Source organism: Ciconia boyciana, chromosome 1 (genome assembly GCF_034638445.1).
Source record: "Ciconia boyciana chromosome 1, ASM3463844v1, whole genome shotgun sequence".
Taxonomy (NCBI): Eukaryota; Metazoa; Chordata; class Aves; order Ciconiiformes; family Ciconiidae; genus Ciconia; species Ciconia boyciana.
In genome coordinates, this window is record NC_132934.1 from 88,929,087 (window position 1) to 88,956,962 (window position 27,876).

The 27,876-nt window shown below is 49.0% G+C and overlaps 1 protein-coding gene across 1 annotated transcript; it reads right to left on the minus strand.

The window, feature by feature from the left end:
• Positions 1 to 318: 318 nt before the first annotated feature.
• On the minus strand, positions 319 to 27,618 carry SIDT1 (SID1 transmembrane family member 1). Its single transcript, XM_072851115.1, has 24 exons — positions 27,504 to 27,618; positions 27,187 to 27,232; positions 24,208 to 24,309; positions 22,944 to 23,027; positions 22,240 to 22,333; positions 20,961 to 21,032; positions 20,473 to 20,566; positions 18,767 to 18,810; positions 14,701 to 14,772; positions 12,902 to 13,050; positions 12,210 to 12,283; positions 11,587 to 11,653; positions 10,842 to 10,915; positions 10,139 to 10,262; positions 8,959 to 9,076; positions 7,840 to 7,976; positions 6,103 to 6,211; positions 5,671 to 5,685; positions 4,834 to 4,910; positions 3,639 to 3,685; positions 2,707 to 2,812; positions 2,275 to 2,385; positions 1,408 to 1,521; positions 319 to 457 (listed from the first exon to the last, which is right to left on the minus strand). The coding sequence occupies exons 1-24, from the start codon at positions 27,563 to 27,565 to the stop codon at positions 395 to 397; spliced, it is 2,055 nt and encodes a 684-aa protein (XP_072707216.1). The 5' UTR covers positions 27,566 to 27,618; the 3' UTR covers positions 319 to 394.
• Between the last annotated feature and the right edge of the window lie 258 nt (positions 27,619 to 27,876).

The following is a 27,876-nucleotide window of genomic DNA, read 5'->3' on the forward strand; positions in this document are numbered from 1 at the left end:
GCTGCATTGCACTTCTCAAGCCCTCTCACCAGAGACGAAGCAGAGCACATCAGCAGGGATGAAGGGAAGCAAAGCTCTCAAACACACCTCCTGTTTCCTCCCTCTTCACTGTCTCCAGCACCTGCTGCACCTGCAAGCCAGGGGACTGTGCACTGGCCTCAGCCGCCAGGTCATGCCTGCCCCAGACGGTGCAGTGGGAAAGGAGCAAACGTTGTCTTCCCTCCTGGTCCCGCCTCAGTTACCGCAGCACCCCTTCGTGCTTCCTGTGGATCCAGCTCTCCTGCTTCCACAGGTTGTCGGCCACAGAAGCAGGCTCATTCCCCACAGATGCCGGTGGCCCGATGCCTTTGGCTGAGCGGTTTGGGACGCCCCTGCGCCCCCGTCCCCTGGGGACTCAGAACACCGGGATCTTGTCCCTGCGCACTGAGTCCAGGTCATCATCCAGGGTCAGCAGGACCTGAGGAGGAAAGCAGGAGGCAGCTTCAGGTCTTGCTGGCCAGCCCACAGTGGGGGAGAATGACCAGCTCCCAGTGGCATCTCATCACAGGGGGGCTCCACCCGGGCTACGTCTCCAGCATGTAGAGTCGCAACAGCAACCCATGTAGGTGTGCCAGATTAACTTTGTTCCTGTAACGCTCCCAGCAAGTCACCCTGGCAGCACAGCTGACAGGTAACTCTGCCTACAGTGACGCAGACCTGAGCAGGTAATCCTGCCTCAACCACAATGGGAGACACTGCTTGCAAGCTGGTCCCTCATCACTGAAGAGCCATCTAGGAGGCAGCAGGGTGGGAATTGCTTGACCACAGATCAGACGTTGCATGTGGCCAGGCAGCTCCTTCACAAACAGTTTGCACCTTGCACAGCTAGGGTTAAGGTCTCCCTCTCCACTTCCCCAGAACACTATGCTGTGACCCCATCACAGGGGACGCCTCCACCTTTGCCACCACACAGACCATCAGGCCTGAAAACAGATACCAAGTAGAGGAGTCAACTATGGAAATGAGGGAAAGCCCAGGAGTGAGCTAAGCTCCACACCAGTGACCCTACTGCCTGGGTCAAAGGGAGTAGGGTCCCCTTCTGGGAGGTCCTCACAAACCCTTGAGAGGGTTGGTCACACCAGCAGCCCCTCAGCTTCCCTACAACAGCTGTGTGACCCACAGCCCCAGAAGGAATTTGAGGCCAGGAGGCACAGGGAGCAACAAGCCAAAGGAGGAAGCCTGATCCTTGATACCACTGACAAGGAGCATCCCGCTCTGAAGGATGCCTGGAGGCAGAGCCAAGCAGAGGAGATGGGGCAGTTCTGTGGGGTCCTGGGGCAGCCACAGCTCCATGCAGATAGAGAGGGACAAGGAGTAAGAGGAGAGGGTGAGGCCATACAGCAGAGTAGGAGGCTCAGCAGGACTCACCAGAAAGGAGAAGAACAAGGCAGCCGCGGAGAGGAAGTGCCAGACATCGTGGTCATCAAAGAAGCCCAGCAGGATGCACGGACGGTTCTTTTCCCGTGACTCTGCTGGAGTCTCCTAGGGGAGCAGGCAAGGGTGTCAGGACCTGATATCCCCTCACACAGGGCCTTGGCTGGCCACATTGGACCCTCTGGAGATCGCCCTGTCTTAACTGTCCATGTGGGAGCCAGGAAAAAGCGCTGTGCTGGCTGGACATGTGGTGAGAGCAGGGTAGGAATGCAATGTCATACTTATATCTGGAGATGGATCTGGGGCTACAACCCATGGCTGGGGGGACCCCTCTGGTCTCCACATCTGAGGTCCTGCATAGCACAAGCTACACAGCCTCCACCAGACCACCCTGTAGCAAGCCTCTCACTTCCATGGACATGGACACAGTATCTTGTTAGAAGGCATCCAGTCAGGATTTAAGAGCCTCCCAGGCCACGGACAGCCCCCACAACCCCAGGCAGGTCATTCCCCATTGGCCATCTGCTCCAGGGAGAAGTCTTCCATCCAGCACTGGTCAGGATTTGTCCAGTTTTGCTTTCAGATCCCCAGCTCCTCCTCTGTCCCCTGGTGAGGACCAGTCACCTCTGGATCACCTGGGTCATAAATAGTGTCTCCACAGCTGCATGCATACAGTAATTTTTGGCTTAGCACGGCTTCCCATGCTCTCTTCCCAGCCTGCTGAAGGAGTTAAACCCTTTCAGCTCCCATGAGCAGCCCAAGACTCTTCCCCAAAGTATTTTTTTGTGTAAAATGAACAACAGGAAGGAAAGATGGCAAGAGATGGAGCTGGACAGAAGGATAGTGAAAGGGGAACTTTACCTCCCAGCTGCTGAGGGTCTGGAAGAAGAAGTAGAGGGCGGCCGCCCACACCACTGCTGTGGCCACAATGCAGAACAGGGGGATGGGCAGGAGCTTCTCAGAACTGCGGAGCTGCAGACAGGGACATAGCCTCACAATGTGCCCCAAGGTCTTCCCAGGGGACGGAGCCATGCATAGGGCTGACATGCCAGCCTAGACCATCTGCATCTGCGAAGAGCTGCCCACCCCAGGAAGACACAGCGCAGCCACCCCCAAGATGGCTAAGCAGCATCCCTCCCTAACACCAATACCTTGTCCCACCCTGAGCCCCACAATGCCCCTCCACATCCCTCTGTAGCACCACAGGAACCCAGACTGCAGCCAAAAAGAGAGGGCCATCCCTTCCTCTTTGGAGACAGACACCCCAGAGACAGCTACAGCTGCCTCCTTTACCTTCATGATGATGTAGAAAGTCAGATACAGCAACAGGTTACAGATAAAGATCCCCAGTATGTAGGAGGCGAAGTCTCTGGGCCGATACACCAGCCCAAAGATAGCACTGAGAGAGAGGGAAGAAGGGGCATTAGACAGCCTCTTTCACTGGGGACAGGGTACATCCCCAAACTGACCGCCACCCACTGCTCCCCCCAGACCACAGGACACAGCAACACTGCCACAGCCTCCCAGTTCCCTGGAGGAAATGCACCGTTCACCTCTGCTCCCTGCTAAGAACCAAAGCAGAGTAAACTCAGCCATGGTCAGCCGCTGAGAGCAACTGGAGACCCCAGAGGACAGGCAAGGGCCCTGGGTTGCTTCCAACACATGGCCAAATGCATCTCACTCAGCTGGAGTTGGCCCCAGATCTGTATGTTTAGCAGAAGGCATGTCCCTGGGAAGCAGCTTTAGTGAAAAGCAAGAGCCTGGGGCAATGATTTTAGGTCTCATCCATGAGCTGATCCCTCCATCCATGCAGTTACTGCTGAGCCAGGCACTGGGACTGTGGCTAACAAGCATCTGTCAAGTCTCCTGCACCTTGGCTGCACCAGAGACCTCTCAGCTATGTGGGAAGCATGTGTACAGCACACTGCAGCACCAGGCCAGCCCTACATAAGCTCACTCAGATGCAAGCCATGAAAGCACCAGCTGAAACGCTTAGGGATGCCTCACGTAGCTCTGAAGTGCTGCACTGCATCCTATTGATCTGCCTGCCATTCAGTGCTCAGCGGATCCAGCTCCTTGCCAAAACGTGTCAGAACGGCCCCAGCACAGGACTGTCGCACAGACACTGCTGCATTTCCCCATCACTTCAGACCACCTGCGTGTCAATACTGAATCCCACTGCCCACGCACACAAGTACGCAAGACACCCACACCCCACTACTTACAAGGACCAGTTGACCAGGTTTCCAACAATGAGCAGCACCATCCTGTCCTGAAGAGAAGAGACTGATGATCATATGAAAGCAGAAGGAAATGCAAAAAGAGGCCTTTGCCTCAGAAATTCAGGATATCATTATGTGAGGATTTGGAGTCTGGTTCCTGCAAACACACATGTACTTGGCTCTGAAGTTTGCTCTGCGGGAGCTTTTGCCAGGTGGATACTGCTCTGGCCCTCACAAATCTGAAGAAAGTGTTGCAAGAAGGAGACTAAACATCTAAAAAAATGACAAGCCCAGCATTTTAAGGATCAGCCTCAGGAGGCTCTGCAAATCCTTTGACTGTTTCCACTGTTTTTCTAGTTAGATTCCTTCCCTCCCACCATTTTACAGAAAAATTACTGCACACAGAAAGGACGTGCTTGAAAGAGGCAGCAGGGGAAGCTTTGGATAGCATCCTGCACATATCCACAGAGCCTTTTTTCACCCATCTCACCATTAGCTAGGGAAGCACTGTAACTACAGCAGGCAGAAGGTTTACATCTGTGGAGCATGTGCATTTATGCTTACAGCTGTTTTCATGATGTAGCTATTTCAGGCTGGCCAGGCTGACTTCATGCCCGAGTGCACCAAATTTGCTTGCAAAACTCAGTCTGACACTTACTTAGAGATGGGATAATAAATGAAAAAAAATTTAAAGAAGGATGCTTATGGATAAAAACTTCATTTGGCTTCAAGCCTTAATTAGCACTCTGTGCCAAGAAGAAAGTAATCAGTGGGGCACAGGGTAACAGCTACCGTTTCTTACTTTTTTTGCTGTCTGCCCTGAGGTACTGTAGAAATAGCAATAGCTGTTACTCAAGCCACGAAGCCAAAATAGTCGTTGCCTTCCCCAGAGAGGCTGCACTGCACAGAGCCTAATACCCATTCTTTTGAACAGATGCCCCCAGAGAGCAAGAGCAAAGACAAATCCTATCATGCTTGTCTCACCTTTGCTCTGATGTTTTATTCACCATGCCTTAGCTCAGGGGAGGCCTGAGAGTGGGGAGTAAACTGCTCCAGTGGAGATCTACACTTACCTGAACATTTGTGGGAGGGGGAAGAGGGAAGCAGGGAGCATCACTTTTTCAAATAACCACAACTCTTTCCTCTGCACATTGCCTTGAAATTGCTGAGGGAGGTGCCAAGATGAGAAATCACCTACCATGTACATTGGTCGACTGCACTGCTGGATACAGTCCGTGTACAGCACCATCGCTGCCCGTCGAAATATCCCCAAGTCTGACAAAGAAGAGGATAAAAAGCCAGAACAGCCAGCAGAGTGAGCTCCAAAATGCCTACAGGGAAAAGTCGTGGACATCCACTGGCTGACAACAGAGGACTCAGCCTGCAGAGGGTCAGGGTGTCCACAGATAGTTTCTTGCCCTTTGGGAGCAGTCTGTGCTGGGCAAGAGGGCAGCCACTACAGGATGGCATTTGGCCAGAATGACAGGTTAAAAAAAAAAAAGTATCCCCTTGCCACTGGTACTGCCCAGAAGTCAAATAGGCCCTGTCTGTACACATAAACAGGCTGGCTTTGCAACTGCATGTCTGGAGGTGTGTGCAGGAAGGGGGAAAAGCACCTTCCATGGAACAAGCTGCCAGAGCAGGGAAACAGCAGAAACTCATCCCGCAGTCCTCAGAGGGTCCTAGAGGGCCAGAGCACACTCCAGACACTCCTGCTCTCAAAATCATTGCAGAAGCTTCACTGGAGAGCCATCAGTGGCAGTGGTGATGGCCAAACATGCATGTACACACATGCCCCTCTTCAGCCACAAACATCAAGCTTGAAAAAGCTTCTGCGCCAAGATCAGAGCTCTCCTGTGCTATATCACCCCCTTTCTGCCAAGGAACAGGACTGGCAGTGCTGCTGGCAAACTGACTTCACTTCTCAAGAGCTGACCCCAGGTGGAACACGAGCCTGCCTCCCCACACACATCCCAGCTGCTATGCCACTGCTCAATCAGATCAATAGAGAAAAGTGAGAGCTACTGACAGTTACCTGAGTCAGGGCCATCTGAGGCAGACAGGAGCAGAAGAGGAAGGAGAAATATATTTGTAAGCAGAGCACAAAAGCCAGGTTCCCCACCAGACCCTCTCCCCCCTTACCCCATGATGTGGTTTTACGTAGCTCACCTCTCTGAGCACAATGCTAGGGAGAGCTGTAGCTGAAGGGCAGGCTCCCTCAGAGCCCAGCTCTTCTGCCACCACAGAGCAGACAGGTCATGCTGACTCCCATGGGTCTGGGAAGCAGCAGCACAAGGACTTCAGAGGCCAGGCAAAGCATCAGATGGATGAGAGGACAGGATAACCCAGAACACAAGCACAGGCCACGGGACCATGCTAACAGATGTGCTGCATGGGCAACTCATGCAGGCGAGGGCAGGAGGCATCTGCACACCCTAGAGCAAGATGTTTCAGTCACACCACTTACCGATCTTGAAGCGGCCCATGTAGTAGATCTGGGTGCTGAGAGCCAGCGAAGCCAAAACATGGATCATTGAGAAAATTACCCAAAACCACACATCATTTTTCCCGAACACCTGAAAGCAGACATATTAAAAGCAAACTGAGCCCTGTTATCAGCAGGCTGATCCTTTTCTCTCCTATGTCACCATGGGGTATTAGACAACATCACTGAATATGGAAGAGAAACCCCCAAATCTTCCAACCCAAAACCAGATCTATAAATCCAAACAAAGTCCAGAAAAGCAAGACGAGCTCAGCACTTCTGGGGAGGAGACCATTCTTTCTGAACACCCCTTCAGACAAGGGTGACAGCTTGGAAGGACTGCAGCTGGCCCAGGGAGCAGAAATGCAGGGACTCCCAGGCTAGGCAAGCTCTCCCTGCTGAGGTGGGCAGTAGCTCTCTGGCCAGGAGCTGGATTTTAAAAAGGCAGTCAGGGAACCAACCGTTACTTTAACAAGCACACCGTAGTAGACCAAAAAGGACAAAGCTGCTCTGCAGGCAATTGCACCTATTGTACACTTTCACTTTATTTAAGGACTGGAAGTGACCTACAAATGCAGGTTAATGCTATATTAAAACTTTAATTTTTCAGTTATACATTAAGGAGTCCAAAGACTCTGGTCTGCCATCAGGCTGTGACCACATACTCCCCTCTCCTGGGGCACAGCACTTGCCTGAACATTTCCTGTGTGGGGAGACTACAGCTTCAAAGCATCCCACAAGAAAAGAAAGAGCATCCCATAATAAAACCCCCGTGTTTTGAACCTGGGTATGCAGATCTACCACAGCTGTCAAGAGATTCTTGGAAAGTCCCAGGTTGCCAGCTGCTCCTGCATGCCTTATCCCACAGACAGTCTCCTACCCAGAGACCTTTGCACAATGAACTGGTATTATGCATTATGTGTGGTAGTGAGAGGCTGATAGCCCACTAGGATCTAGCTGTTAGTTCAGAGCAAGAATTCAATGGATTTTGCCTGGTTACTGCTAAATGAAACAGAATCCTCCAAAAAAGAGAAGCAGAGACCTCCAAGGTAAAGCACAGGTTGGGGATTCAGGCAAGCCCAGCTCAATACCTGCAATGTTATGAGCAAAGGGGCAAAGCCCTGTACCAGCCTGACCCGTCAATGACTACTGGTGCACAAGAGCAACTCTCTTGTCCTCTCTTCTGCTCCAGTGCCCTTCTATAGGCAGGTACTCCAGAAACTTGCCTGAGAGTCCCCCAGCCATTATTCTAGCCCTGCACCTCTCCAAAGACAGCAAGGCCAACAGCAGGAGCTGTACCCAGCAACACAGAATTTTCCAAAGGGGAGAAAGAGGCATAAGCAATTAGGTAGAGGACACTTGTTTTGGAAGCTCAGCCAGCCTCACCCCTCTCCTCCAAGGTGAGCCACCCCACAGGAAACCAGCTGCATGCTTGGTCATGGACACCTGGATGCATGAATTTCTCCTCTTGAGGGCATGTGGTGGGCAAAGCCCAAAAAGGGGCCCACGTAGAGAAAACTACTCTGCTCTTCCCCTCCCTGCAAGCCCAGGGGAAGGGAGGAGGAAAACCCAAAAACACTGGGAATTCAAATGCTAGCAGCTGCTTAACACACTCTTATCCCACCCTGATGCTCTCCCCAGTCATTTGCCCATTTAAGCTATGTTCCCAGCCACACCATCTCCTTCCCAGAGAAGCAAGTAGATAAGAGGGAGCCATACCACTCCAAGGACAGCCAGGCAGATGACCACAGCAAATGAGGCATAGGCAGAGTAGGCGCTGGCATTGATGTCTGGGTGGCGGGTCTGGTAGAGCTTGAGCATGCACAGTCCTGCAATCATGTACATGAAGGAGGTGTCTACGGAGGGAGCACAACAGAAACAGTGAAAACGGGTACTGCCAGTAGGCTGAGAAAGCTGCTCTGAGTGTATATAAAGAAGTGCAGCAGCAGGACCAAACCCAAGGCTGGCAGGCACAAATCCCTGATACTGCACTACATTGTACAGCACTTTGTGCTTTGCCATCTTGCAGCACATCTACCATGCTCTGGGGCAACAAAAACTAAAGGGGCTCAGAAAATAAGGGCCCACAGTGCAGCACAGAAACAGGCAGGGAATCACAGAATGGTTGAGGTTAGAAGGTACCTCTGGAGGTTGTCTAGTCCAACACCCCCTGCTCAAGCAGGGTCAGCTATGAGAGGGTTGTCCAGGCCTCTGTCCAGTCAGGCTTTGAATAGCTCCACAGAAGACTTCGCAACCTCTCTGGGCAACCTGTTCAGTCTTTGACCACCCTCCAAGCAGGGGGGGAGGGGGGAAAGTATTTTCCTGTGTTCAGATGGAGTTTCCTGTGTTTTAATTTGGGGCCATTGCCTCTTGTTCTGTCACTGGGCACCACTGAGAAGAGCCTGGCTCACTCATCTTCATTCCCTCTCATCAGGTATTTACACATATTGACAAGATCCTGCCTGAGTCTTTTCTTCCCCAGGAAGGCAAAGGACCCCACAGAGGAAAGTTTCCACTGAGATGGCAGACAGAGGCTTCCTAGGCTTGTGCACTCTGCCACTCAGGCTGCGCACTTACTATCTTCAAACACTGAGCTGCAAAAGCAAAGGAAGATCTTGCCAGCAGTGCACTACCAAAGTCTCAAGGTCTGGAGAGGAGGCTGAAATGTGTTAGTCCCCAGCATCCAAAGCCTCACTGCCTCCTGACTGAGCCCTGGAACAGGCAGACTCTAGGGAAGTTTGCAAGGGTAGAGGGATGGGAAATGGCAGCAACTCAGCAGGAGAGAGAGCATAGCAAATCCTACCTCCAGCTCAAAAGGAGAAAGGAAACTCAGCTTACCAAACTGGAAATTGGAGTAATTAGGGCAGACGTGATAACAGGCACTGAGCACCCCTTCCATCATCAGAGCGATGCCCATAGCATAAAAGAGACCAAAATGCTTTGGGATCCCATAGTCCTGGAAGAGAGCAGAGCTGTATAGTAAGTACCCTCACTGTCCTGATGACAAGCAAGCTTCCACTCTCCATCACTTAATTCCTCCTAACCCCTACGCATGTCCTTCAGTCACCAGTGTGCTGTGTGCAACCATAGGCTCTGCATTTAGCCACACTGCATAGCCAGGTGAATCCACAGGCAGCAAACCCAAGCTAATAACACAGAAACTTCTGGTCTGAAGACCTCAGTGTCTGGGTACTGACATCTTGAGACTAAAAATCTCTGTCCTGTACCTTGTGCCATGCTACATCCTGCCCAAAACTGAGAGAGCACTGGGGACCAGGAATAGCAGCCTTGCTCTTCTGGTCAGTAGGGGGTTAAAAGCACCTGAGAATCAGAGCCCATCAGCCCACTTAAGAAGGCATCTCCATCACAGTCCAGCTGAGATCTCATCTGAAAACCATAAGCAGCAGACCCTTAAAACTGCTAGGACCTTTACTTGCTACCAAGCCAGTGAAAACAGAGCCATTTGTCTCCAGAAGCCACCAGCACCACTGCCGATAGGGCTGCAAATTTCTCCATCCTCTCCCAGAAAATACTGAAGAGACTGCAGAAGCTCTGGCTACAAGCATTTCTGCTTCAGAGCTAGAGGCAGCCAAATTTTCTGGGTTATCGTAGGCAGCTCTATTCCCTCTTGCTAACAAGAGTGCCAAGAAGGAACTCTTGATTGTATAAGACAAATCAAACCTCAATATAAACAAAAGCATCTCGGGACACTCCTACTGTCCCAGTTCCTCCACAGTGAGCGCTGGAGGAAAAGCCACAGCCACGGGAGTCGTTCCTCTACTCATCTCCTTGTCTTCGCAAGCCCAGGCTGGGTCACCACGGCAGTATGGACATACTGTAAGCAGCAAAGTACTGGGGTGTGCAAGAACATAAGCGTCCCACCCAGGGGAGGAAAAAAGAGGAGGATTCAATCCTCCAGCAAGGAAGGCAAATGGAAATCCATTGTGTATCACTCTGGTTTTCAAGTTCTCCCTGTCTTTCCTCCCTCCACTGAGCCCCATGCAACCATGCTTCCTACCAGGGTATAGACATCTTTCATCTCCATGGCCCGACGGTGGAGAATGTCCCTGCGCAACACAATGAGGAGGAAGAGAAAGCCCAGCAGCGTGTGGCCCACATTGCTGAGGATGTTGTTGAAGGCACTGCAGGGAAAAAGAAGGTTTAAGACAAAGGCAGCACAGCAGCAGGAAGCTGAACCCTAGGCCACGATAAGCTGACTCCATTTCAGTCCCCCACCACCATCCTCCACCTCAGCAGCTGCCAAACACCTGCCAGTTTTACATCCTGGATGACAATTTTAGGTTGAGTAGTTCACCTGCCCCAGTGGATTTAACACTTCCTCTGCAAGATTCCCAACTCTGGGCTTTCTTTGCACTCCCACATTAGTTCAGAGAAATGCTGCACTGAAAGGACTGATCTGAACTTCTTTGCAGAGCTGCTGCTCCTTGGATGCAAGTGAACGTGTCCAAAAGAGCACAGGAGCACCTCATTGCTGTGCCATAGGTTTTCTAGGTGAACCCAGGTGCCCTATGTTTCTGGGTGCATGTGTCTGCCACAGAAAGCCACTGCTGAGCAAAACAGAAAGCTCAGAGTCCTAAACTCTCAGTGGTCTTATCAACACAGTTACTGTGAGCCTGGCAAGGATAAAATCCTAACCTGGGCACAGCACAATCACTCAGGAGGCACGAGACAATGCTGCAGTGACTGCAGGGCTCACTCACCTCAGCACCCCAAGGGGATGAGCGCACAGAAAGTTGTAGTAGCAGATGTCCTGATTGCCTGTCACATTCACTACCTGGACGGAGAGGATGTGGGAGACCTGATATTAGCAAATCCTTCCTGTTCTTTGGGGTTTGCTTTGTGCAAACACTGCATGTACACAAGGTGTACCAGGACACAGGCTAGCTCTAGCACTGGCACAGGGGAGTACTGACATCTGCAAGTGAAGCTTTAAGGGGAGGACAAGATGTTGCCACAGGCCATAAACCTGACAACAGTCTTCAGAGGAAACATATTGTGTGCTCTCAACCCCACCACCAATAGATCTGCTTGCAGATATCTGAATAACAGCAGGATAGCAAGGGTGGGGTGGGGAGAAGGGAGGAGAAATCACTCTTATCACAGCAAACCCTACTTGCTTTCAGTTGTCTTTTAGACATAACAGCAGATTTCTCCTGCCTCTAAAATGAAACAGGCCCCAAATGAGACATCAGATGAGCAAACAGCTGCACTCCTGCTTCCCAAGCAAAAATATCAGAACTGCAAGCTCCACGAGCCAAGCCAGTAGCAACACTCAACACATGGTGCAGAAAGAAAAGCTAAGGTAAACTGCCCCTCAGACAGAGCAGAATTCTTAGGTGATCCCAGTTTCACTGAGACTATCATCCTTACACCATGCAACCACAGAGCAAGTTTAAAGGCAAGAGTACCCAAGCACGGGGGACAGCCACACAGAGCCCAACGCACCGTCTGGTAAGTGATGACAAGCTGGATGACCGGTAGGGCATAAAACACTGCAATGGTGATGATGTTCCTGCAGAGAGGAGACAGTAGCAGCAGTTACACACACCAAAAGAATTGGTGCACACCCAGGACAGAGTACCACAGTGCTTGTGGAAGAATGTGTACACCTTGGTGCCTACGGGCACAGACCCTGTTCTCCCAGCCTGCGCTTTATATCTCTGGTTATGATCTCCTGAAGCAGAAGAGCAAACATGCTAATGCAAACAGGAGGCAAATGCTAAGGGTACTAGAAAAGCCAGGATGTGGACCACAAGCTCATGTGTTTGAGTGCCAGTTTCTCCCCTTCCCCAGTATGTTCCAGCACACTGGTTGTTACCGCACTTTAAAGCAATTATGCAAACCAGAATCCATTGCCAGGATCATGTGTGCACTGGTCCACAAATATCCTTATTTGAGGTATGTGGGATCTGCAGTTGGTGGTTGGAACAGGGTCAGAATGTGTAACAGGATGGCTCAAAGAATATCGTCAGGTCTAAAGTGTGGTTCAGAAGAAGGGCACGTGGACAGACTCCACAACCAGAGACTGGGTCCAGAGCTTGGGCCTTACCAGTTTGTCTTCTCCTTACCAGAAATAGATTTTGTATTTTTTGCTGACAATCCTTCGGTCCTTCCTGGATAAGTCTGATAGATAGAGGAACACCTAAAACATTAGTGGGTAGAGAAAGAGGGAAGAAAACAGAAAAGAACTAATGAAGACTACAGAAGCCAGTAGATGATCTTGACATATTTGGACAATATGCAGCTTGGTGCTATTCGGACCATTTTTTACACAGCAAGCTCGTTGTGACCCTTGGTTCTGTGGGGAACGAGTTCTGCAAAACCCTCTGAACTCCAGGAATGGCTCTGACCACATGGAGCAGTGAGGGTTGACAAAAGGAGGCAGTTTGAGAGCTGCTAGCTTAAAGCCCCTCTGTACATCCACTGCAGTCACACTACTCGTACCAGATAACATTTCTCCCTATGCTGTCCCACCTTCTTGGACTTTCTGGGACACTCTGGGCTTCTTCCTCGTTTCTCAAAAGTCCCCAATACATTCTGATTTTCCATATTAAATCACTCATTTCAGCAGCACACTTAGCACACCAGGAAAACTTTCTAGCCTCTGAAAAAGCACCAAGAAGCACATTCAACTTTATTAGATTAAATCCACCCAAAGGGAATCGGAAACTTAAAAATCCTGGCAAGTGACTAGTGCTGGTCCTGGCCCAGATGTGTCCATGGCTCAGCATCATAGCCACAGTTGCAACACCAGCTGTACCTTAGTGCGGATGACGTTCTTATCACTTTCAATTTCTGGCATGGTGTCAAAGTCACTCTCCTCCTCCACAGAGCTGTCTGTGTCAGAACCAGCTGGCAGCCCGCGCTCAGGGGAAGACAACTGATGTCCACCGCTGGAGCTTGACTCGTCTGGAGCAGAGCAGGGAGAAGGAAACAGGCAGGGTAAAGGCTAAATCCCCCTATGCACAGCAACAAGAAAGCTGCCCCAGATATCAGCCACAATCTGCTGGGACAAGCTGATATGACCATTTCAGGAAACAAGTTTTTCCATGATCACAAACCTTCCTAAAAGTCTCAGATATCAGGTAAGAGGGCTTTCAAGGACCGTCTTCCTCCCCTCTACAGCATTTTGGTTTTTCCCCTGCTTTTATTCTATTACTTTTCATCTCTAACATTTTCTACTCTTTACTAGCCTGGGTTCTGAAATCCCGAAGTCTGAGACAAGGCAGAAAGCTCCAGTGAAAGCAGCAGACCGCTCAGGGGTCAGAAACAGGCTGACCTAGTTAATCTCCAGACTTTATATAAGCTTTATATATAAGCTTTTCTAAAAATACTGTAGAACAAAAGACGAAGAGGAAGAAAGTCAATTTTTCAAAACAGGCAGAGCATCAGCTTTGCTCCCATTGCATGCACCATATCAGTCACCTGTGGGTCAGCAGGACCTGCCTGTACTTCCCACAGGCTGGCCAAGCTCCCAGCCAGCCCACTGCCCATACTGGCATGAGCAGAACACAAGTTTCTTCCTCATTTCCAAAGCTTTTAAAGCATTTCCTTGGGAATTGGGGAGGGGAGGTAGGGTGGTGCTGAAGCCCTCAACTCTATTCCAGGACTTAAATCCTCCTGAATTTTTCCCAAATCTCATGAAATACCAGTTCTGTGTTTCTTTGTCAGGCATTCAGAGATATCACATCTTCACAGTCCAACAACTGGGTGACATCTGGAGTGTCACGGCTGTCTTTACACCAGAGTGAGCAAATGCATCCTGAGCTGGGACCAAAAATTACACAGAGCTGCTCTCCTCTCTCATTTGATCAGCTGCCTCACGCTGCCCTGGACCTGCACCACCTCACCCTGCATCCTTGTCAAATTCAAGGATTATGCCCAAAAGTCCACAGCACTGAGCTATTCAATACCAATCCCTCTACAGGAGGGAAAACTGTTCCAAGGAGACTAAGAAATACTCTGGCAAAAGAAGGCATTTCTCAATCTCAGATTAGCAGGACCCTTGGGAGGTTTCTTTCTCCTCTGCTGCCAGAGCATGATTCACCTGTTGGCAGCATTACATTATTTCTCCCCTGATGAAACCTCTGGACCGCAAAAAGCTCTGATTCTGTCTTGCCTTGCAGCACACAACCCTTCAGCCTTCCAGCGAAAGGCACGCTTTGGTCTAAAGGCAGGCTTGATGAGCTAATAACAGATTCCTAGAAGCTTGGTTGGAAGGGACCTTTGTCAGTCCCTAGTCAACCTCCTGCCTGAAGCAGCATTGTCACCAACACTTATCAGGTGACTGTGGCTTTGTCTAGCTGAGACAAACATTTCCCATGACAGTGTCCCTCTGGGCACCTCTTCCAGAGATTTGCCACCTTTTTGATGTAGAGGTTTTGCCCTAACGTGCAACCTGAACCTCCCAAGCCACAATTTTTTTTTTCAAGTAGTTGCAAGCTACTCCTAAAGCAGCTTGCAGCTTTATTCCCTTCTGGCTTTAAAAGCACCTTAAAGTGCCTTCCCCTACCCCAGGCATAACCCTCCCCATGCCCCCAGTTCTGGAAGATTCTGTACCAATAGCACCATAGCTGCTTCCCTCAGGGGTGCTGGCTGTGATGGGGTGCGAAGACGTCATAATCCCAGATCCTGCGATGGAAACATACCCAAAAGAGACAGTTAGTTTCATGTCAGTGCTTCAAAACACATCTCCAAGGTGAAGACAAACAGCTTGAAGAGCTGGAGGGGCTTGGGAAAAGCAGCATTTCTCCAAACAGATGGCAGTCTCCCTCTAGAGCATATTGTGCAACAGGGAAACCCTTGCTTCGCAACGAAAAGCAAACCCATTCCCTCCAGCCTCCCCACACAGGCTGCCAGTTCAACTCAAAAAGCACGAGCCTCCCTCCGGCACCCTGTAGGGATCACATCATGGGGCTGCAAGACTTGGCAAATTCTAGAGCAAGTCTCATGATATTCAGAGAACCCTTATGAATTTCTAATTTTTCTCTGTCCCCTCCTCACACATTAATCTATTCAAATATTTCTACCTCCAGTTATGCCTGGAAGGTCCATAGACAGCCTTTGGCAAGACAGCTGCTACATAGTTTTAACTAAGGAAGGAGAAAGCAAAAGTGCTCCGTGCGAAAAAGTGGCCATGATCTTGTGCTGATGACAAGAGGGGCAAGCCTTTGAGGGCTGCGAAGTCCCTGCCTCCCACCCACACATCTGAAGCAAGGAGGCCTGCACCTCCCAGTTGAGTTGCACTGGGACTTTCCCTACCTGGCTTCACATTCTCTCTTTTTGCCTGGTACCTGTTTGATCCCTCTGTGGTTGGGCTCAGCTGCTGAACTAGCAGCAGACAAACATGTCAGAAAACACAGCCAGCTGAACCCCCTCACAGAAGGGTCAAACACCTATCTCCCCAAAAGGGAGGGAGGAAGAGCAGGAGGAGCACGACCACATCTTCCAGTGGTGGCAAACAGCGAGACAGGTCCAGCAGCTTGTAAAGCTTCACCCTCATAACAACATCACATGGTCAGTCAGTGGCAAAGGAACATAGGACATGGGATAGTATTTAAAGCCAAGCAACCTTACTGTAGCCTGGCAATGGCCTGGCTTCCCCATACCTGATCTTGCTGTAGGTTGCTGGAACCTTTTTGTAGGTTGCTGTAGGTTGCTGCAACCTTTTTGTAGGTTGCTGCAGGAGCAAGATCCACCTTCTACTCTTCACCTGCTGTGCAGCCCTCCCTCTCTCGTGGCAGTTTTTCCTGTTGCTTTAAAGTCATTTAGAAATCCAGATCACTGGGAAGAGGGCAAGAGAAACATTTCCCCATGTTCTTGGCACCAAGGCACATGCACACTTCCTTCTCCCATCAGTCCTGTCCCACAGGGATGCTCCCTCCCTATTTTAGACCAGGCTTTATGCTCTGAAGTGACTTGTCAACCTTCTCTCCCAAGTAACCAAGGGAAGATTTAAATCTGGACAAAGCAGGGAGGCCAGGGAGAAGAGGCACTCTGCCCTGTCTCTAACAGCTGCTTCAGACCCAGCTCACCCACTAATTTCAGTCCCACTTCCCAGTGTGCAAGTGAGTCAGCAAAGTAAATGTACCACACTAGGTGTGGTTCCTCCAGCTATTGCCTCCACCAGATAGTGATGATATGGAATGGGAGGTGTCCCACAGGATTAAAAAAAGAAGTTAACCACAGAAGCTAGGCATAAAATGGGTGACAGGAGCAAAGGGGCACATTGAATATCCTGCAACTCCAAGACAACGGGCAGAGACAGATTGCTCAGCACCTCCATCCACACTTTCTTGGTGGGGAAGGGGAAAGGAAAGGGGAGTGATGGAGAAGACAAGACCCAGGGGTACTTTGGAGGAAGAGAAATTCCAGTGGGTGGGAAAAGGAGAAAAAAATTGAGAGAAAGCTAGTGTGCCCTGGGTGATCTGGAGGACAGATAGAACACCTCTCCTATGAGGAAAAGCTGAGAGAGTTGGGGTTGTTCAGCCTGGAGAAGAGAAGGCTTCAGGGAGACCTTATTACAGCCTTTCAATACTTAAAGGGGGCTTATAAGAAAGATGGGGACAGACTTTTTAGTAGGGCCTGTTGCAATAGGACAAGGGGTAATGGTTTTAAACTAAAAGAGGGTAGATTCAAGACTAGATACAAGGAAGAAATTTTTTTACGACAAGGGTGGTGAAACACTGGAACAGGTTGCCCAGAGAGGTGGTAGAGGCCCCATCCCTGGAAACATTCAAGGTTAGGTTGGATGGGGCTCTGAGCAACCTGATCTAGTTGAAGATGTCCCTGCTCATTGCAGGGGGGTTGGACTAGATGATCTTTGGAGGTCTCTTCCAACCCAAACTATTCTATGATACTATGACAGGGAAGATGCTAGTTACCATTTTATAGGCATCAGTCAGACACACACCCTGAAGAGACACTACAGAGAAAGAAACAGCATGAGGGTAGGACATGGTTCCTTCCCAGAGGAAAGGACTCTATGAAGGTGGCATAGAGTACAAGGGAGAGGACACGTCACAGAAGGAGCAGGTGCCTCTGGGAGGAAACCTGTAAACTCTGAAGGAACTGCGCTCCTCCGTCCTTTCACAGGGGTACTGTTCAACAATCCTCCCTGCCCAGGAACCCAGTTCTCTGCCCTCCAGGTCCATGTTAAGCACAGCATCTGTCCCCTGCAGCTTCTTGGGGAACTTCCCAAGCACCAGAATTTAATTTCCACCTCTCACCAGGGCAGCTTGAAAAGCAGCTTCTAAGCTGCCTTCAGCACGTGAACCCTCAGCTGCAGCACCAGCAGCACTCTCTGGGGCTTCCGGTCTCACTCAGCTGAGACTGTGCCTCCTTGCCTTAGACAGTGATCCCTTGTCACCACCTTGGAGCTCTTCCAGGGCCTTGGCCAGGTTGCTTCAGCTTCCCCAGACTCCCAGACACACAGGCCTTTCCCATTTCTCCAGTGTCCTAAGACCTGCTGTTGTCTCACAGCAAGATCCATCCCAAATGACTTAAAACTAGAATATTTTTAAGCACATTTTTTACAGTTCCCTGCTCTGCTCGTTTGGTTGTGAAGAAAACCTTTCACACACATTCCACACACAGAGATGCTTATGTGGATCTCAGTGGCTGAAGAAGCCACTCCTGAGAAGCCAAATGCCCCCAGATCCTTGGCAGAAATATTAACCCAAGTAATGCCAGGTCAGAGTGAAGTTCCACTGCTGATCCTTTAAGCACAGCTCAGTTATATTAGTATGCTTATCTAGTGGTATGTAGCAGACTGGAGAGACTGAAGAAGCTGGGGATTAAAAAAGGGAACACACCAAGAACCTTTCAATGCTGCCAAAACATAACGTCCTCCCTTTCTCCAGGAGAGAGGTACAAATGACAATGCCTTTATCCTCAGACCAATGTTTTGAACTACTTTGCAGGCACTAAATATTTAAACAAAATGAAACAGCCAGCCTCCCACACTTCTCCAGAAAGCAGAAACTCCCAGTGCAACTCCCATCCACACGACAAAAATCTCCATCTTTCACTGCCTCTTAGATGCAGCTATGTTTTTATAACTCAGAAATCTGCAGTATGTTGAAACGTGGGTGCAGCATAAAGTAAACTGAATCCAATACCAAAATAAATAACACGAACACCACTACCTAAATGTATTAGTCATTCATTCACTTGGTTGTCTGCAACTCCCAGTTAAAAACAAATTAAAATTTATATTAAATTTAAAAAGTAGAGACCCCATGGTTAAACCAGGCAGAGGAAATCTTAAAGCAGAAGAGCTGACAAACTCTAAGTGCCTTGTTTAGAAATGAACAGACCTGGCAGCAGTAACATTAGCCTGTAGCCAGGTCTAGCCAAGGCTTACCCTTCCTCCACCCTTCTAAAAGCCAGCTCCTCAGGGCAGGGATCAGGACCAGGTTCAGGGGAGCCCAATTCAAACGCCCTCTCTTGTGAGGGCAGGGAGGAAGCTCTAACATCTTTGATCAGCACCAGAGACTATGTGGTACGCATACAGGGAAGAAGGCTTGAAGGGACAGAAGATACTTGACTGACAGTCTGTCCCTTTCCTGGCCTGGGACCTGTGCTGTTCACTTACAGCTATCACACAACAGAAGATAGACCTTACCATCCTCAGGACTCAATCTCCCAGCCAAAGCCTTCCTCCGAACCCTGAAAAAGAACAGGGAGCACTCATGAGATAGCCACCAAACCCCATCACCTGCCAGCCATGGCAAGATTATCTAGGACACCAACAGGTAAACATGGTGTGAGCTCTAAAAAACAAGCAAACAAAAACCCAACAAAAAGAAACAAACAAACAAAATACTGTTTGGACTAGGCATGGCTCAGCCATGACTGCTTGCTCTCTGCCTCTCAGATTTCCAAAGCAACAGAGGGGTTTTTTACCCCCTCAATTATCTACCAGAGGCAGGACAACCAGTTACATGACTGTCCCATCCTGCACTGCATGTTGGGAGAGACTCTCAGACCACCTTCCCAAACCAAACTCCCCTGCTCAGGGGACCAAGCGCATAAGAATCTACTGAAAGGGCAGCAGGAGCTAGAGGCACACACCAGCATGATACCTAAGAAGCCAATACCACCTCCTTCAATGCAGGTGCCAAGCTAGGGAGGATAAGAAAAAAAACATATGCTCACAACAAAATAAAAATAACAGCAAAAAAGAGCACGCACCCACACACTTAAGTAATTTCTTTGAATTGTTCCAATGAAATGTTGTTTCATTGATGCATCTGGAAGTTAAGCCACCCTCCCATCTTGAAATTGTTTTGTTTCAGAGCACCAAACTTTTAAGATCCCCTCTTCTGAAGCAGCTGAACACTCTGCCACGTTCAGTCTGAGGAGATAGCTGATAAGCGTGGTTCCCACAAAACCAACCTGCTATTTGCTGAAAGCTTTATACAGCTCTTCTCATGACAACCTTTGTAGAGTAGGGCAGGAAAGAGTGTTGAAGAGGCCTCCCTACTCTCAAGCCTCCACGGTTTGGACAAAGGATTCGCTTAACTGTTGTCACTGCTTATACAGGCAGCAGCGACAGATCCCAACAAACTCCACCATCCCCAGCACCTTAAGAGCACCTGCCCGCTGCCCCACCAAGGCTCTCATCCTGTGCTAGTAGTTTACCCTCCCTACAGGAGCAAATCTTACCTCCCTTTTAGGCTGCTGTCCCCTTCCTGCCCCTCCAGTCCTGCTCTCACTCTAAAGGACTTCAAGGTCGCCTCCAGTGAGCAACAGGGGACCCTGGGGCAACTGGGCAGAGTTTTGCTTCCCCTGCCCTAAGAGCAACCTGTCATGGTAGCTGTGCCCAAGTTCACCTCAGATGCAGGTATTCCCCTCAACACAAGCCCAGGCATCAAGGTCTGGGGTAGGGGAGGCAGGTCAGGAAGGAAACCAGCACTCTTAGGAGTCCAAGGCTCTATTTGGGTCACTAGCACTTATTGCAGTACTCAGTCCAGCACTCTGGGAAGTACCTTGCTTCCCCAATACTCTGGCACCCCATATCCCAGACTGGCCCCATCACAATTCCCACCTGCCACCCAGTGTCCTCATATAAGGAAACGCAGGGGCAGGGGCACGGGCACTAACTAGAGGGCAGAACCTTGGGTTTTCATCATTGCCATGAACCCCACAGCAGAGGAAGAAAAGCTTTCTGGCTGATGGTCAGTAGGAGCCACTGAGTAGTCATGGACTTGTCTGGCTGTTCTGTTCAGATGCTTACTGCCCCACTTGCCCTGAATTCACTGCAGGGTGAGGCATCTCTGAAGATGAAAAGAAACAGAAAGCCTCTTCTTGTAAAACCCCTCAACTCACCTGATGTAGTGCACAAAAGCGACCACCACTGAGCCTAGGTAAAAGGAGAGGAAACCCAGGAAGCTGAAGAACATGGCCTGGACATAAACAGACTCTGAGGAAAGAGAAGGCATCAGTCAGCTCACAGAGCAGGGACAGCCCCTCTCAGAGCCAGTGCTCCTGTCCTGCTCTTCCCAATACCACCTGGTGACAATGCCCAGCCCCAAACAGTCCTTCAAGACCCATCTGCTTTCTTCAAGAGGAATCACTAGAACCTGTTGCAAGGTCTCCACCCATTTCTTCACCCCCAGTTCTAGCTGGTGTCCCCGTGAGACCACCCTGTGCCACACAACACCTCCTGGAAGGGACTAGGGCTGCAATGGTTTTGACTCCTCTGCTGGTGCTTTCTGCACCACCCCATCAGAGGGCTGCCAGCCCAGCCATACCCTCCTATGCAGAACTGCCAAGTCCTCCCATAGAGCTGCATTGCTCTGCACAAAGACACTGACTTTTAATAGACGGAACAATGGTCACTTGAAGGTTCTTCGTCCGCTCCAGGTTCCAGGTACGGTTGACATTCCCTGTGAGATGCAAAGTGTACAGCAAATGTAAAAACAATCAAACATTAGTGATCTCTGGCCCTTATCTCAGTTCTCTGCACTTGTAAAAACACCAGAGTCTGGCTTTTCGCTAAAAACTGTGTGTGGTTTTGCTCTAAACCCTTCCCAGACTTGTCAATGTACAGCCTTTTCCATATGTTTCCCCCACCTCCCCTCTATCCACAGCCTGTTTTTCAGACTAGAAATCCCTGCTTCAGTCTTCCGTACATTGCTCAAGTCTGAATGCCTGAATCCCACAGGCATCTCATCTCCTATTCACCTAGTCCCCAAAGGGCAGTTTCTGTCACTACAAATACTGGGACACCATTTTTGCCTTTGGCCAAAACTCTGCTAGCAAAACACTTCTGTGCAGGATGCCATACTAGAGTCTTGTTATGTTTCAGCAGGGCTTAGCACACCCTGCCAGTACAGCTCTGCTGACAGCTGACAGTGACAATTCTTTTTTACGGTGGGAATTGGGGGAGCCCAGTATATCTGTTGGTTGCAGTCTTGCTTATCCTACAGGGAGGAAGCCATCCAGCTTTGAGGATAGGAATGTCCCTGGTCTGAAATGGGCTCCAGCTTGTTATGGGGACAGCTGCACCCCCACTCCAGTTTCACCCACCACATGAGTGGTGGAGGTTTTGCTTTTACCACTGCCCAGGAGGCGGACACAGTGTTTTCTGGCTGGGAGAAGTACTAGAACAAGTCTCTCATAAGATTATTCCCCCTCAAATTACTAGTTTTTCCTGCTCCCCCCAAGTCAGGAGGCTGTCATAGATCCCAAGACAACAGTTGGTGAAGGTGCTTTCTGCAGGAACTGCCATCCGGGCCTCCATGCAGGTAGGAGGATAATTCAGCAGTAGGGAAAAAAAACCCAAAAAGCTGTAAGCAGCACTGCTTGGGTGGCACCAGTATCTCCCAAGACACCAGTGACTCCTCAGAAGAGCACATAAACCCAGCAAGCCAGGTGCTGTACTAGACAGCCACTTCCAGGGTTGATCAAGACTTTTAACCTACAATATTAAAACCAACAATATTAAGTTTATACTTAACTCTTCCTCACAGCTACCTGGATAAGATAGAGCTATATGACCATCCTATGTCATCCCATAGGAAGGTCCCCAAGGACTCCTGCTGCTCCATCACCTGGATGCAGCAACCAAATCCACCTCCCAGTGCAACTTACCATGAATGGAGGAAGGCACAGAACCGCCACAGGCATAATCCTCCGGCTTGATGACAAACACAACGAAGAACTGCTCACCTGGGAAGTCCTTCCTCTGCATGGGAAGACAGAAGATGACAGAATCCATGAGAAGTGAAGCAGCCTCTCCCTCCAATGCAAAGCAGAGGTGATGATCTCCACAGGGCCAGGGATCAGGTTTTAGTTGCTACACAGGTACCAGCCTTAGAGACATGCCTGTTCTGGACAGAGCTTGGCTTCTGGGGATGCTCCCCTCATCCTTGCTGACAATAAGCTGACTGAATTTGTCAGTACACAGTACAGCAGTGCCCCAGTACGAGCAAACCAATGCTAATACATTTATTTATTTCTTTATTTTAATTAGTGCAAACCGTCTACCTAAGCTTTGCTCATTATAAGGCCCTACTACCACCACTCAGTGGTAGAAGAGCCAAGGTTCGAACAGAAGACACCTGGCTGCAGCCACTCTGATCTAGAGCCTCAGCACCTAAGACATAACATACCTGCCTAAGCAAACATAAACAAGGTTTTGTAGTAAAAGCTAACATTTCTTCTTCTACTGATACCAGCTGATCTAATAAAAACAAAGGATCACAGCCATACCAGGACTGACAAAATAAAACTAGGGATGCACAGGACAAGCCAGAGAAAAAAAAACTAACACTGGGACAAAATCAGCATCTCACCTGCACCGTTATGGCTGCCTGCTTTGTCATAGACTGGTAAACACCGTTGAACTCCACATTATGGTCCAGGTCATACACTGGGCACTAAAACAGACACAACCAAGGGTTAAACCAGAGACAAAATCCAAACTAATTTCGCAGGGAACCAGCAGGACAACAGACAGTGCAAAACAGCAGAAAAAGGCCCTGCTTGGGGTTACAAAGGGAACAAAACAACCAGGACCCACTCAGAAGTTAGAAAAGCTGCTCTGAAGACACCAGTTGTGGCCTGCAGTCACTGATCTCAGCATTCTCACAAGACAGCTGCAGTTTAATCCCAGAATAGGATTCAGCCAGATTGATCACTCCATGATTCCCACAGGGCAGTGCATACACTCAGCTGTACACTGGTTGTGTCACACGCTTTGCACTCTGTACTATATGCCAAGTGCTCGCCCTCATTTTACTCCTTCCCACTACTCAATACCTGATAGGTCCAAAATCACCTGTCACAGTCTCCCCTCCTGCCCTTCTACCATTCAAACACAGGGATGTGAGCAGGAGTCGATGTTACCCATTTCTCTCCTCACCCCAGGTATTAAAGGTGACTGCCAGGACTTCAGAGCCAGCAGCCAAGGCATCTTGCACCTCTGTCACCATCTTGCTGCTCCCACACTACAGATCCCTGCATCATTCAGGGAGGTGGGAAAGGAGGATAAACATAGAGCTATTTCCCAGCCAATTTCAAGCAACAGCCAACTTCCATGGCAGGGAACTGCTGTTCTCCTCTTCCCAGGAAAGGGGATGAGTAATTGTGGAGAGGAAATCGAACTGGAAAGAAGGAGAGACCTCTTGTTTGGAAATCAGAAGCTCCCCATGCTGCCTTGAGCCAGGGGAGAATCAACGGAACAGCACTGTCCCCTCCCACAGCCACCAGCATCCCATCCAACACCACTCCGCAGAGAGATAGACCCATGTCACAAGGCAGCAGGGTGTTAAACCTCATGAGGGGAACATAACAAATGCCCTATGGACAGGCTGGAGAGGAACAGCTTGTTCACTTATTTGCAACAAAAATCTCTGTACGAGCTGCTTGAACTCAGCATCTCTGTCTTTGCCTCCTTCCCACAGGATCTTCATTCCTCTTTCAGGGGCTCCCTTCACCACCACCATGCTAGGGTGAAGCCCTTCCTAGGGCTTTTCTCTCTGTTGGGGCACAGACCTCCTCACAGCAGGACACAGAGCTCCAACAGGCAGCTCCTTATCCTTCTCTGCTCAGACTTACCACAATATCCTGGACGGAGACAACTGAGCATGGGTAGACTGCATCAGACACCACTTTAATAATGACCGAATCAACATCCTGAGGAAACTTGTACAGAAAATACTGAGGAGAAAGCAGAGTACTGAGAGTTACAGTCCAGAAATCATCCCTGCCAGTAGCCTCAGAGCCTCCCTAAAGTACCTGCACATCCCAACCTGGGCTTTGGGGTTGGACACGGAGGGCTTTCACAAAAATTCAGATTTCAAATATTAGGACCTTACATTACAGAAGAGCAGATTAAATATGTACAGACAACTCCCCCTTGCACAGCACACTATTAGACACAGACATCTTCACATGCAAGATACAGCATAGCTTCTGCACCCCTTAAGCTTTTTTCCACCTGATCAAGATAGTGACTTCATTTTATAGCCTACTCCATTTTACGTTGCTATGAGCAATTTCCAGATGTGTCCATACTGCTGGCTGTACTTTAGACAGAACATATAATGGAGTTTATCTCAGATGGGCTGCCTCAAAGAGAGATTGTGGAAAGTATTAGGTCAAACAGTTGAACTCTGTCAAGAGTTTCATAAATAAATGCCTGATATTAGTTGTAGGATTTAGGTTTTTTGGTTGTTTTTGAGGGCAGGGGTAATGGGGGTTTCTCTTCTCACTTCAGCTTTGAAAATAATTCAGCTATAGCTCTGAAAAAAATTGGGAGAGACTAACATCTGCCAATATTCCTACTTTTCCTCTGGGGCGAGTAATGGTGTTTCTTGTGCCTCCACGCTTTGAGCAGGCCCACAGGACAGTCTGTGAGGTCAGGAGATCCTTTCCTTGCCCCAGCAAGGGCCTTTTCAGATTTGGGAGAAAGGTGTCCCAGGCAACATCATTATTTGCATATTTTTCCAGTAAAAGTTCAATGTACTACACCAGCCAGCTGCTGGAGAAGTAGAGTTTCTGTGCCCACCCCAGCAGGCAGGCTTGCTGCAAGGGCTTCTGTCACCCCACATGGGCCCCAAACCCTGAGAGCTCAGGCTTACAGTCACAGCTACTGCGAGGGGCTGATGGGCACCTCACCCCACCTCAGAGGGGACACAAGGCTGAGGACTGCCACCAGCCATCTTCCTCCCTTCCTTATGGTCACCTGGCAGCTGCTGCTGCCACCCTGGGGCAGGCATAGCCCACAGGGAGGGACGCTACCGGAGTTCCTGCTCCAAAACCATAACTTGAGACACTCCCAACTGGCAAGCTCCCTTTATGTCACATAAACCTTAGTGCTGAGCAAGGGCCAGCCATTTCTGATTTCCCTTCCCCCTTCCCAGGAAGTAGGGCCCCCAACTGGAAGGGCAGGGATATGAAAGAAATCAGCCAGGCTTTTTCCAAGTTTGCCCATTTCTACTACAGCATTTATTCCCACCACTACCCCCCCACTCTGAAGAGGGTCCCTTCTCTGCTGAGGGAGTGCTGGCTCCAACTTCAAGTCCTTACAAACCAACAACTCACCAAGCCGGTTTCTTCAGCAGAGTGCATTTTATTTCCGCCAAGCAAGGACGCTGGCGGTCTGAGCTCCTTGGTTTCCCAGGTGCACTACCCTTGGAAAGCTTTAGGAAAACTTCCTTCAGAAAGTCACCCATGAGGACCATTCTATAATTTTCTTCTTAAGCACACTTATATCAGAGTATAGAATTAACATAAGGGGCATTGAGACCTACGGTTCTCTCCTGCACAGACTGCGAGTAGTATGAACAAACCCAGACAACACTCCTGACCTATACGAGCATATCTAATTTCTTCTTCTGCCCTCAGGCACGAGCTGGGTTCTGGACAACAACTCCTTCAGTTGTTACGCTTGTCTTTTTCCAGTCTCAGAGCTATTCCAACACTCAGCTAGATTTTGAATTGCCTTTTTTTTTCCCCACTGCAGACTACTTAATACTTTGATTTACAAAAACCTCAGCATTATACCAATTAAGAAGCACTTATCTTCTGCTCTCTACATCTGGCCTATAATTAAAAGTCACCAATCTCATATTAATTGTAACAAGTACACAGACCAAAGTCACAAAGTTAATTCCAGGCCAGATCCTAAACTCTCTACATTCAAATTACAAGATCCTTAAGTAATGAGGGTTTATAAAGAGCCACCACCATTCCCTATGCTTCTATAGTATAAAATACTGCATGTATCTGCAAACCAGCTTAAGACATTTGACAGCAAAATACATTAGCTAGGATGCCTGGTAATAGGAAACCTAAAATTAAGTGGTGTTATTAACAGTGATAGCAACAACAAAAATGGAGTACCAGACAGCCTCGGTAAATCACATACTCTCCCAGCTCTGCAAGCTTCTGTATCACTATAGTTACTGCCAACAGCATTTTCATTCAAGAGAGGACTTGTAGTATCTGCTGGGCTCTAAACAAGGATGTGCTGTATATGTGCTCTCTTCTGCAGTAATAACCAGATTTATCAGGCATTTCATTTATCATATTGCAACTTGACTTGCTGCCTGAGCAAGGAATAGCAGTCCTAATTCTGATGTACCTTTACAGCTTACTTATTTACGTATTTATTTTTCTCCAGTAAAGACTGCATCTTGGCTAGTCACACTAGGGCAATTGACCAGTGCTGGCTGGAACAAGACGTTGGTGCACACCATCTCTCTTTCCATGAAGTGTAGCAGTCCAATGATCTCTGGACTTCTGTACATTTCTGGAATTTCCTGAACTGCAGATACCATTCATTTGCTCTGGTCATGGGTTTTGGTTCACTTAATTGCTTTGCAAGAGGACCCAAACGTGCCCCTAGAGGGGCTGAGGCACTACTACCTCTTCACTATATCCACAGAAAATTCAACAGTAAGAAGTTTCCCTGCATCTTAAGAGGGAAAGGACCTAGTCACATAAGGCTTTTGCCATCTCTAACAAAGGATCACATCAACCATTTGGATGTGGTAACACACACAAGCAACACCACACAGGACTCCTCCTTACCTGGGGCTGGGAAGGACTGGCAGTAAAGTTAAAGGCTTTGTTGGTCCTAGAAAAGAAATGCCAGCATGTTGAAGTCTAAAACTTTCAGAGTTGGAATACACACAGAGTACCTTCAGATTAAGCAAAAGAAAAAACAATCCATTTTTTTTCTGTGAAGGAAAAAGAAGGGAAGAGTAGGTAGATGGACCAAATCCCTGTATTATAGAATTTCTTGTATTATATTGTATATATGTATAATCTTGTATTATAGAATTTCTTTCTTCACGTATTACAGATGCATGAAGAAATTACATTTGTATTCTCACATCCCAGCTTACTCAAGTTGGAAGTTCTCAAGCCTGGTGACTAGCAGCTCATATGCAATATTAAATGGTGCCATGGAAGAGACGTCCACAAATATAATCTGGTCAGAGGGTCCCGTCTCAGGTGTTGGCTCAGAGGGACAGAGGGTCCGACTCACTTCTTGGTAATTGTAGGTTCTCTGATAGCTGCAACAGCCAGGGGAAGAAAGGAAGGGAAAATTGGATGGAAGAGAGAGAGAGAGCGCGCAGTTAAAGTGTTGTTCTGCAGTTCTAAGAATGACATTATTTTTCCCCTGCTTGCATAACTGAAATACTAATCTGAAAGGCCAAGACCATTCAGTCTTTTATTCAGAGCTCAAACTCCACCTCTGTTGCCTCTTGTGGTCTC